General features: G+C 43.5%; 1 protein-coding gene across 1 annotated transcript in view; it reads right to left on the minus strand.

Annotated features, from left to right (window-relative positions):
* The window catches only part of ATAD2B (ATPase family AAA domain containing 2B), a 610472-nt gene extending 598074 nt beyond the window's left edge, over window positions 1-12398 (minus strand). Inside the window, exon 1 of the mRNA XM_029596002.1 lies at window positions 11835-12398. Within this exon, the coding sequence (XP_029451862.1) occupies window positions 11835-11996 (162 nt within the window). The 5' untranslated portion in view covers window positions 11997-12398. The remainder of the gene's footprint in view (window positions 1-11834) is intronic.
* Between the last annotated feature and the right edge of the window lie 275 nt (window positions 12399-12673).

Consider the following 12673-nt stretch of genomic DNA (forward strand, 5'->3'; position numbering starts at 1 on the left):
CATACAAACGCCACCCGGGAAGGTGGTTAGGAAGAGGCCTTATCGATTCCCCGAAGCCATGCAAACAGAGGTCATGAGACAAGTGGAGGAAATGTTACAGTTAGGGGTCATTGAGGAATCCAGTAGTGCATGGTGTAGCTCCATAGTTCTAGTGCCAAAGCCAGATGGGACTCTACGCTTTTGCATTGATTTTAGATTAGTGAACGCTATTTCTAGTTTCGACGCATATCCCATGCCCCGAGTTGACGATTTGGTGGAACGGTTAGGGACGGCTCACTATTTAACCACATTAGACCTAACGAAGGGCAACTGGCAAATACCTTTGGAGAAAAAGTCACGAGAAAAAAACCGCGTTTGCCACCCCAGTGGGCTTGTATCAGTTTGTACGCATGCCATTTGGACTGCAGGGCGCTGCGGCCAGCTGTCAGCGCCTTTTGAACATAGTGCTGCGCCCCCATGTAAGATATGCCGCTGCATACATGGATGATGTCATAATATACTCTGCAGATTGGGCATCCCACTTGACTAAAGTCAAAGCCGTGCTGCAGTCACTACGAGAAGCCGGTATGACAGCTAACCCCACGAAATGCCGGATAGCACAACGAGCCTTCCTGGGTTTGGTGGGCTATTATAGGCGATTCATACCCCATTTCGCTGACCTAGCGTGTCCCTTAAATGACATGCTACGAAAAGGGGTGCCGAGCCAGTTACGCTGGGCCCCACTTGCAGCGCAAGCGTTCGAGCGCCTTAAGAGAGCCTTGTGCAGGGATCCAGTATTAAAAGCAGTCGACTTTGCCCTCCCCTTCGTATTGCAAACGGATGCCTCAGGGACGGGATTAGGGGCGGTCCGCTCTCAAATTGACCACGGGGAGGAACACCCCGTATTGTATCTTAGCCGACGGCTGCACCTGCATGAACAGAAATATGCCACTATTGAGAAGGAATGCTTGGCGGTTAAATGGGCAATAGACGCACTAAAGTATTATCCAGCCGGGCGCTTCTTTGTATTTGTCACTGACCATGCTCCATTAAAGTGGCTCAATGTTATGAAGGAGTCTAATGCACAGCTAACTAGGTGGTACCTGGCATTGCAAACATACCGCTTTGAGGTCCGCCATAGGGCCGGCAAGGACCATGTCAATGCGGACTTCCTTTCCCGCTTGGGGGAGGAAGCTGGAACTCCTGTGTCCAAGAGTTCCAGGGTTTTTAAAAGGGGGGGGTGTGTGAAGCAGTGCAGCACTGCCGCGGTCAGGAACAGGCAAGACACCATAAGGCAGCAAGTAATACTAAGACCAGACAGCAGGGGGTGCAGTGGAGGTTAAGAAAAACTACAAGTCCCAGGTTCTTAGAACCACCACCTGACCCATGGGGAGAGCCGGGAGGCGAGCAGGTGGCAGATGCAGGGACTAATGAGTCAGACACAGGTGCTCCTATGGAGCTAGAGGAAGAGGGCGTGCCTACATGGTGGGACTGGCCAGAAAAAGCCAGGGCCAGTGAGCAAGAGGAGGAGGAAATGGAGGGTTTGGGGACTGCTTCTCCCCAACTCCATTCAAGGAGAACCCCAAGAAGCCCAGCTAAACCAGGGCCTGTGGAGACAGGAACCCAGGGAGCTCCGGGCCGCTGAAGGACTCCAGGGATATCTGTGCTCTGGGAAAGAGCTGTTCCAGAGACAGAGGAATGACAACCAGGACAGCCCGGGCAGTGAGCCTTCACACTATGCATTTGCATGGGAAGCGAAGGGTAAACTTGGAACAAACAGTCTTCGCTTCAGTTCTCATTTGTATAAATTTCTTCCTTCTTTCCTACGTTAACCTTCAGGTCAATACAGTAAAGTGCGGCCGCGGTTACCCTGCTCCTAACCAGCTTTCTACTCACTTTTCGGCCGCGTTAGTCCAACCCGCGATACACCTTCCCCTTTAACCCATTCTTTCCACCTCTTTAAATCACCGGGTAACCCCTTCCGCCCGTGGCATGTATATTAGATGTAAACGATCAAATTAGCTATTCCCTCCCATACAGTAACGCGCCCCGACTATCGCTTTTTTAACTTGCCGTTTTACCGCGCGTTTAACCTGCTAACTTACCGCCTACCCTTACCCCTGCGTTAGAGGATGACGCCTTGAGCGGCCCAATTGCACGCACAGGGGCCTCTTTTGCCCGTGCAGGCATCCATCTTCGCCGGCAGCTGCCTCCGGGAGGCAGGGGAGCCGCGGTCCGTCTCCGCCGATGTCCGTCTCCGGAGGGAGGCTGCAAGAAGAGTAAGTCGCTTCGTTGCTTTACACTGCCAGTCCTCTCTCCCCTCCTCCCGAAGCAAGGCTGCTTTACGCGTCTTGCTTCGGGAGGAGGGGAGAGAGGACTGGCAATCCCGAGCGTAGGAGAACCGTCTACTTCCTGGTACCTGTCATTTCAAATGTCATTTGAAATGACAGATACCAGCGTGTCCGTGAAGCGTTAGGCCAGTGCACCCAGGATACTGTATAGCGCTCTATACAGTAAAATGGGTTGCACGGGCCTAACGCTTCACGGACGCAGCTTGCATTTGCAAGCTATTTAAATACAGTATCGAGCGGTAGGTGAGCCAGACTGTGCGTGCGGCAACCACGGGTGCGCCCGGCACTAACGCAGCTCTTCCTACCGCTCCTTACTGTATCGGCCTGCTTGTGATGTCAGGAAAAAGCCATACTTTTTGGCCATAATATTCTGCTGATCGGTGGAGTTAAAATGGCCGCCAATTGAGAGGTGGGAGAAGGTTGCTCTGTGAAGATTTCCTAGATAAAACTATTTAATTGCAAAATTGAGTAACGAAATGCCTCATACGAAACGTAAGGCTCGGCTGTTGAAAACTATGACCAATATGGAAGCTTCCTACTACTTTTGCCTGGGAAACTATTCAAATTCTTTATGGGATACAGCATACTGCACAATATCACCATGTGACACCATTTATCTTTACCAAAAGAGGTGAACACAAACACATAGTAACACAGCAGTTAGCAGCAGATAAAGACCAGTTTGCCCATTCAGTCCACTCAGTCATTCCGTTCTAAACTGCTAAAGATACAATCACAACTGCCAACTACAGACGCTTGACCACTTGTTTGTAAGATATCGCCCGGATGGATGATCATACAAGCAATGGTACCCAACCTAAAGATTAAGGTGAAAGAGAATCATCAACTGATTTAGCTACATCCCTAAGACTTCCACTTGTAGCTCAGTACTTCAACTGCATCCTTCAAGTACAGTGAGATTTTTTCCAAAATGCAAGTTATAGTTTTGAAAAGCATGGCTGAGTATAAAAATTAGTTTGTCTATGTTACAGTTATGATATTCTTAAGAAGGACTTCCTTATTTGAGAACCTGAAGATGAATGTCCTCATATACAAGCATTAGTTCAGAGTTCTTTTTTCAAATGTGTCTTTTACACTCAACTAAACCATTCCTTGGGTATGCAGATTTTTGAGTAGTTACACGATCCTTGATACTACTATCCTCACTAGATTATTATTGTAACTCGCTTTTCTTGGGCTTACCACAGTCCACACTGAAAGCCATAACTGATACAGCATTCTGCAGCTCGTTTGATTGCTAATCGTCCAATATGGTCTCACATTTCCCCAGTGTTAAACTACATTAGCTGCTATCCTCCTGGCAGACAGTTTAAAACAGTATCCTTGGTATTTAAAGCCCTTCATGGATTGGCTCCTCCATGTCTTTCCTCAGGACTAGTGCCCTATTGCTCATTACATATGTTATGCTCATCGTCCAAGAATCTTTTGAAGATCCCCTCATGCAAGGACATTAGGCTGAATCACGAGGCTGTTTAGGGTTGCAGGTCCTGCGCTCTAGCATCTATCTCCCAGAATCTACAAAATCAGAGCAGGATTTGCTACATTTTAGAAAATTATTAAACACACATGTTCAATCTTGCCTTTACAGGGTATGTGGATTCTTTAATACCACTATAGTAGATTGGGGGTGATGTAACCAATGCAATCTTGAATGTGGACAGGGAACAGTAAATTGGGAGGTTGGGGTTTTTATGGAGTATATATATTTGTTTAGAGATTTATGTTTTATTATTATGGTATTGTGATTTAATTATGTAATTTTGTAATCTGTTGAGATCTGAGAATCAACAGAACAATTTTTTTTAAACTTTTTATATGCATTTATAAATCAAAGCACTTATACAATACTTTGTATAGCAATTGAATGGAAAAAAGGAGAAAATCATGAATACAAAAAAGAAAAAAAAAAAAAAAAAAAGACAGTCAAACAATACTTATTTTACCATGCCTTAATAGCAATAAAAAGGTTAGGGAAGAAAATAAAGTGAGAAGAACTATAAGTAACATTAAGAAAAGCTATAGCAATGATTTATAGCTCCAGTATCAACTATAATCAAGCCTACTGGGCTACCAAGGGAGCTGGAGATGACACAAACTTTCCTTGCATCAATAAAGGATATGAGCTGCTCAGGAGCTGAGTAGTATCTAGCAAAATTTACAGGTGTAACATAGCATTAAGGTTGCACCTAACACTAGGAACTCCTAAGAAAAAGAAACCCTCTTCTCCACTCCTGAGTGACCCTTGAAAGATCAGGAAAGATACACAATCTCAATTCCAGATTTCATGGCCAGTTTATGGAAATAACACATTGCTTTAGTAAAATTCCGATCAGAAGCAAATGAAACAAGCAAAGTGGCATGATTAATAACTTCATATCCAGAATTTTCAATAAGCTGAGAAATATTTAAGGAAGGAGAAGAAACAGAACATGAGGAAGGTGGCAACAAAACAGCATTAATAGAAGGCAATGAATCAGAAGGAATTTTAAATACATCCATTAAATATCTCCCCAAAGTCATTAAGGGAAGTTCTTCCATAACCTTGGGAAAATTCAAGAAGAGAAAATTCAAGCAACGTGATGAATTTTCAAGAAAAACTCTACCCTTCTAGAAATACCGGTAAGTTTGCTCTTGAATTAAATTAGCCTGAACAGTGGCCATTTTTGCCAAATCCCATCGATCTTATTGTCATGCTTACTCAGTTTAGATTCATGAAGTGTAACTAAGAGATCCAATTTATAGACAAAAGTATCCAACTTTCTGATTGCTGAAGCTTTAACCTGGCCAAAATTGAGACATCAGCTCCCAGAGATAGTCCAGGATTACCTCCATCGGCTTTATGGAAGGCTGCAATGATTCACCTGATGGCAAAAAGAGTAAGAAAACCCGGATCAAGGACTTCAGAGGATTTCCCTGCCCTGGAATCACCAGGGGCACCGAAGATGAAAAGAATGCTGGCAAGGAAGTCAAACTTTGCATCCCTCCAGATGAAACACCAGACGCTAGTCCCTCATCAGCCCCCTCCGGAAAAGCCAGCAGTGCTTCTTCCTGCGCTGCAGCAGTCGATGAAAAGGGGTCACATCCGGGCGCCGGTGGTACAGCTTGCAAATGAAGATGGAGGGAAACCTCCTCCCCAAAACAGATCAACACTCCTCCATCAACCCTCACATTGGGGACTCCACCGCCCAACAAACCAGGAGCTGGAGACACGAAGGTAGATGGTCTCTGGAGGTAGATGGTCTCTGGAGAGGGGAGGCGGGGTAAACCTGTATCATCCCTTTAGGTTTTCGAGCCATATCAGATAAGAAACACTGAAGAAACAGAGGAGGAGCAGCAGTATTTAGCATCTCAATCATGCAGCCATTTTGCTTCCAATGGTACCAACGGAATATACATTTTAGAAATAAAGTAGTGTTCCATACAGAGATAATCAGTGTAATCTATTGTAAGAGGGATACACTGGTGAATGTAAATTCTGAGATGGGGCAATGTATATAATTTAATGGTACTATCCTGTCAGACATGCTGTCCTCTTCAGAATTGAATACAAGCAATGCAAAGTGTCCCATGAAGCTAAAGTAGTAAATTTCTATTCATTCATAAAAGAAGTGAACATAATAAATCCACCCTAGACTATGTTCCATAATGCAATTACTGAAACTTAGTTCTGAAATGAAAAACAAAGGGATTATTTTAAATTGCTACATTGCAAGGGGTTACCTAAGCAATAGCTATCATAGTGTAATCAAATTTTGACAATCACTGGAGAGAAGACATTAAGTAAAACTACCATGTAGCATAAAACTTTTAAAAGGATTAAAATTAAGAAAAAAAAAACTAAAAGGAGCAATTGTAAGGATTAAAAAGTTTGAATGAGACATGGACAGTGTTTAAAAACACAATCTTGGAATCCCAGATAAAATGTATTCCATGCATTAAAAAAATTTGAAGGAAGACCAAACGACTGCCTGTGTGGTTTAATGGTAGGTAATGAAGGCAGTTAAAGCTAAAAGAGCATCATTCAAAAAATAGAAAGCAGACCTTAATGATGAAAATAAGCAAGAGCAGAAGTACTGGCATGTTAGATGTAAAACAGTAGTTAGAAAGACCAAGAGAGAAAGTACATTCAAAGCATAAAGCCTGTGAAGGAGATACTTGGACAGCTAGATGACCAAGGGGCAAAAGGAATGCTCAGGGAGGTCAGAGAAACAGCAAAAAAATACTAAATGAATTCTTGAACTTGGAGGATTTTGGGAACATACCCACAGATATAGCTTAATGGAGAAGAGTCAACATGGTTTTAGCAAGACGAAGCCTTGTCTTATCATTCTTCTAAATTTTTTTGATAAAAGTGAGCTGGTAGATATAGTATATTTGGATTTTCAGACGGCATATGACAAAATCCTCCATGAAAGACTTCTCTGGAAATTATAAAGGAATGGAATAGGAGGCAGTGTCCTATTGTGGATTGGTAACTGGTTAAAAGGCCAGAAACAGAGGATACGACTAAATGGTCAGTTTTCCAAAATGAAGAAAGGTTGTTAGTGGAGCTCCACAGGGACTAGTACTGGGATTTGTGCTGTTTAACATATTCATAAATGATCTGAAAAAGGGAATAAAAATTGAGAACCAAATTTGCAGATAAATTATTAGAAGTTGAGGATCTTGTGAGACTAGTAGACTGGACAACAGAATGACAGATGAAATTTAATGTGGGAAAATTCAAAGTGATGCACATAAGAAAAAATAATCCCAATTAGGGGTCACAATGCTGGGTTTGTATTTGGGAGTCACTACCCAGAAAAAGGACCTTGGGCCTTGTGCACATTACATTGAAATCCTCAGCTCAGTGTGCAGTCATGTTCAAAAAAGCAAATAGCACATTAGGAATGATCTGAAAGGAATGAAGAATAAAACGTAAAATATAATTTTGACTCTGTATTAAGCCATAGTGCATCAGCACCTCGAGTATTATGTGCAGTTCTGATCACCCCATATCAAGAAAGACATAGCGAAACTAGAAAAGGTGCAGAGGAAGGCAACTAAAACGATAAAGGGGATGGGAAATTTCTCTATGATGACAGGCTGCACAGGATAGGACTCTTCAACTTGGAAAAGAGATAGCCGAGAGGGGACATGACAGAAGTTTATAAAATAAGTGGGATGGAATGGATAAATAAAGGATGGTTATTTAATGTTTCAAACAATACTAAAACAAGGGGTAACTCCATAAAAACTAACAACCAGCAGATTCAAAACATATTGTAAATAGTACTTTTTCCACTTGGAGCACTATAAAGCTAAGAAATCTGTTATCAGAGGTTGTGATCAAGGCAACTAGTATAATGGGGTTTAAAAGAGGAAAAGTCCATAACACATTATTAGCCAGGTAGACAAAAGAAAGCTACTGCTATCCGTGGGATTGAGTAACAATAATTAGATCTATTTTATAGGATTTTCCAAGTACTTGCAACCTGGATTGGCTACTGAAGGAGACAAGATGCTGGGGCGCAATGTACCTTGGTCTGACCCAGCATGGCAATTCTTATGTTCTAAATTGCTATGCAGGTATGCAGTTCAAATATCACAAAAATGTAAAAAAAAAAAAAATGGGTTTAAAACTGAAGTATGGGTAAGCATTATTAGATTCCCACCTATCTTCAGCAGTGATATCAGTATGAACATTCTCATCGTGGTTTCTTTACTCTTATTCCAAAATACAAAAGTTAAGTATATTTGAAACCAAACCATTAAATGTAATTACTATAATGCATTCTAGAACAGTGTTTCCCAACCTTTTCACACCCAAGGTAAACCTACATTATGCGGCACTTCAACTTCCATGAAGTAGATAATGTGGACATGGAGAGGACTCATATGGCCAAAAGAAGAGCTAAGAAAGCACTCAAACTCCCACCACTCTTCCTTCCAAATTTTGAAACGAAGGGAGAAAGGGAACAAAGACACACCAGAACCTGTTACAATGCACCAGCTCCCTCCTATATGTTCAGGACAAGGGAAAAGTTGGTGTGGAGCAAGCAGTTGAGTCAGTTACCTTGGCTGCTGCATACAGCTGCCAAGGCTCCTTCACTGCTGCCACTCCCAACACAATTGCTGCATGCAATGTATAAGCTGCATACAATGGGGACCAGCTATCTGTGTCCTGCAGGCTGCTCATTAAGTACCACACTTGAGCTTCATGCTGTAGCTAGGAAGAGGAGACATGGATGATTACACATGTTCTCAGAAAGGAGCTCCTACATGTTTAACAGCCACCACATAGGACTCTTTTGCTACAAGAAGCTGAGAGCAGAGCCCAGATGCTGGCCTGGATCTAAGCATCAGGCAGTAGTGCCTTTTCCATGGCACACCTGATCTGGTCAGAAGGCACACTGCTGGGAAACACTGTTCTAGAATCTGAGCATCAAACCTAGCAAAACAAACTGAAAGAAAAGTTTAGCTTATTCAGTTGAAAATTTAAAAAAATAATTACATTCTAATATTGCTTTCTCTCTTTCCTGAGGCAATATCGGAAGCCCTTGCTAATTAGATATTACCAGCATTATGAATTTAAGTAAACAGCAAATGTATTACCTTACTGTATGTAAAACTGGAAGGTAATTTGAACAGCTGGAAAGTAGACTTAAGGAAGATTTAAAAACAAGGTTACTGCAACAAGTGCACACTTTTCATTCCAAAACCATGCAACTAAAAAACTTAAGAATAAGACTAAATAAGGAAATAACCTACAGAACAAGCAAGTTGATATTCTGAACAATCCAACTAACACTGCTGTTTTAAAATATAATGCTTTCGAGTGTTGATAACGTCATATAAAATGAGTATAACAGTCACTAACATGGCAAGAAATTATCATACATAAGGCCCTACAGCGGCATTATAAACTTTTCAGCTAAAGTATTTTAGTGTTTGATGTTAGTATTGCTCTTTTGGTTGCTTTGAAACAAAGTGAAATAAACCAGGTCTGGCAATTTCACAGTGCCTAACAGGAGGACCAGCACCTGAGCAGAAGGACACAGGTATCCGAGGTTTCCCCATGCCTCTCAATCTGCCAGGCACCACATCAGAAAAGATCATAAAAATTAAGGACAAATGGTCAAAGTCAAGGCCATCACCATTTTACATAACCTAATCTTGAACTTGTTTACCACAACAGTTCATGCTACCAGGACCTTTGATAACAGAGGCCTCAAGCCACCAAAATTATTTTTTCCCATTTGCCCTCCATAGGCAAAAATTATGAGTCTTGTAGAACATCAATTTGTCATAAAAATACATATTCTTAAGGTGTTTGGAGATAAACAAAAATATTCAGCACAGTCTGCGTGCAGGAGGAAGAACCACCATAGGAGCTTTATGTATGCCCTCCAGTCCACCTATAGACCTACAGTCACCCATTCATCTTATTACATAATTTTCCTTTCATACACCTTCAAGAACCCTTAGACACACATTCCTGTCTGAGGACAACATAAGCCAGGACTGGATGCCAACTGAGCCGCTCATAACTTATTAACAGGCCGAATCAGTAAAAACGCGGGAGAGCGGACGAACGCCCGCTCTCCCGGCACGCGCACCGGCCACTCACCGGTGTGCGCGATACAGTATGCAAATGAGGTGGTGTGGTAGAAACAGGCAAAAGGAGGCGCTAGGGACACTAGCGCATCCATAGCGCCTCCTTTTAGCCCGGAGCAGCGGCTGTCAGCGAGTTTGACAGCCGACGCTCAATTTTGCCGGCATCGGTTCTCGAGCCTACTGACAGCCACGGGCTTGGAAACCGGACGCTGGCAAAATTGAGCGTCCGGTTTTCGGCCCAACAGCCGTCGGCCCAATTTAATTTTTTTTTTCACCCTTCAGGACCTCCGACTTAATATCGCCATGATATTAAGTCGGAGGGTGCACAGAAAAGCAGTTTTTACTGCTTTTCTGTGCACTTTCCCGGTGCCGGCAGAAACTAGGGCCTACCTTCAGGTAGGCGCTAATTTCTTAAAGTAAAATGTGCGGCTTGGCTGCACATTTTACTTTCTGTGTCGCAGGAAATACCTAATAGGGCCCTCAACATGCAAATGCATGTTGAGGGCCCTATTAGGTGCCATGGGTTGGACGCACGTTTTCCTCCCCTTACTGAATAAGGGGTAAGGGAAAACGCGCATCCAAGAGCATGTTAACAGTGCACTCCGTCGGAGCGCACTGTACTGTATCAGCCTGTAAGAAAGCAATTTTAACATTTGTTAAACTTTAGAAAAATTAGAAAAGCTAAGCTGCAATAAAATCTCATTTACTTTGTTACACACCACCTTTACAAATATGTCCCTTATTTTTAAACACTGGCTAAAGTTTCCCATGAAACAGCCATTTTTAAAGGGCCAGTGTATCACTTTTCCCATAGGGGATCTGTCATTCACTGTTGAATAAAACTTCTTTGACCTGAATTACCCTACAGTCCACAATAACTGCTGTGACCATGTATTGTTTAAATTCACATCTTTATAACACCTCAAGCACACTAGCTCTCCAGACACTATAATCTCGAAAAGAGAGGAGTCACACAAAGGTTAAAGTAGGAAATTTCAAAAACACTAATTTCCTTAAAATGGGGAACTATCTTAAGAAGGCACTGGCAGAATGGAGGAGGATGGTGAAGTGGAAGAACAGTGGTTTTTCTCTAAAGTAAGCTCTAAAAAAAACAATATTTATGGTAAGAAAATATATTAAAGTAAAATTAAAGAGAACAATATGGTTTCAAAAAAGGATGAAAAGGTGAAGGCCAGAACATTATCAGCAAAACATACAAGGAATCTCAGCAAGAGAAGCACAAGCAAGAATATGTGATAAAAGTATGAGTGGAAGGAAATAAGGAAGATGACTTTATCCAGGAATGTCAGTGACAAGAAGAAAATCAAAGGTGGAACTGTAAGATTGAGAAGAGAAAAGGAAAAAGATAAAATGCTAAAACACTTCAGGTGTTTACTGATTGTTCTGTGTTTTCTGTCCAGTCCTCCCTTCAGCATCCCTTGCATCTAAAGTTTTCAGCCTAGTCAAACGCCAGTGTTTACTCTCTGTCAGAAAAAGAAAAAGAAAAAAAAAAAAGATATCCACCCCCACACTATAAAGTTGAAACTTTTGCCGTGTGTATAGCTGTGTGTGAGTGCAGTGCCAGCCGCAGCCAGAGATGGAGCATTTGCCGCCTCCACTTCCCTTCCCCCCAACAACCAGACAGACAGCAAGACACAGACACACACACACACACCAAGACCAGAAAAACAAGAACTTTCTGTTCTTCCTTCCTCACCCAGTACACACAAAACCCACTCAACCTAGAGGCAGACTATTCACACCCTGCCTTCCTGCCCGTTCCTCATGCCCGGCACAGGAGGTTTCTGTCACACAAAAGAGTTTTACCCGCACTCCCTTCCCTGAACCCCCTTCTTTTCGTCCCTCCCTGGCCTCGGCCGCACTCACCGGCGGCTCTCCATCCGTTCTCATCCGCCGCTTGGACGAGCGGGTGCGGGACGATATGAAATGGCTGCTGCTGCTGCCGCCACTGCCGCCGCCGGCTCCTCCAGTGCCGCTGCCGCCGGTGCCTCTCTGGCTGCGGTGCGAACTCAACCGGGTGTTCACCATAGTGTGGTACCGGAGAGAGGGAAAGCGCCCTCCCCCGCTGTCCGTCTGTAAGTGTGAAGGGGTGTACAGGGAGAGACACAGACGGGAGCCCGGGCGAGAAGGCGAAACCTCCTCTCAGGCAGAGCCGCCGAGCGCCATTTCTCGCTCTTTCTCTTTCTCTCCCAGCGCCGCCGGTTCCGACGCCTTCCGCCGGGGGGCGCAAACGCAAACCGTCCGGCTTCCACCCTGATTCCGGGTTAACTCTCTAGCCCCACGCTACGGCTCTATGACGCTGCAGATTACTCTCTAGCTAGTCTCTATGGCGGCGGCGACGACGGCATTTTTTTTTTTCTGGCGGACTGATGTTCGCCCGATCAGGTTCAGATTCTAGCTTTCCAATTTCTTGTGGTACAAGGGAAAGAAGAAGTGGAGAGTGGGAGTACTTTGTTTCATGGTGATAAAATATACTGCCGTAGTCCTTGCGATATTTGGTTTGATTATAGTCTGGGTTTTGTCCCTGCCCCCTCTCCTGTCCCTCCCTCCCTTTCTCCTCTAAGATCTGGGCAGCCGCACGGGTGGCGCTTCTCCCGGCACTGCCATGGACACCCGTGTCCTGAGCTGAACTCTCATCCTGACGCTGCTGCTTGAGTTAAATCATATGTAGCCTCTTTTTCGCTGAAGAAAAAAAAATCGAAGTT

This window comes from Rhinatrema bivittatum, chromosome 3 (genome assembly GCF_901001135.1).
Source record: "Rhinatrema bivittatum chromosome 3, aRhiBiv1.1, whole genome shotgun sequence".
Classification (NCBI taxonomy): Eukaryota; Metazoa; Chordata; class Amphibia; order Gymnophiona; family Rhinatrematidae; genus Rhinatrema; species Rhinatrema bivittatum.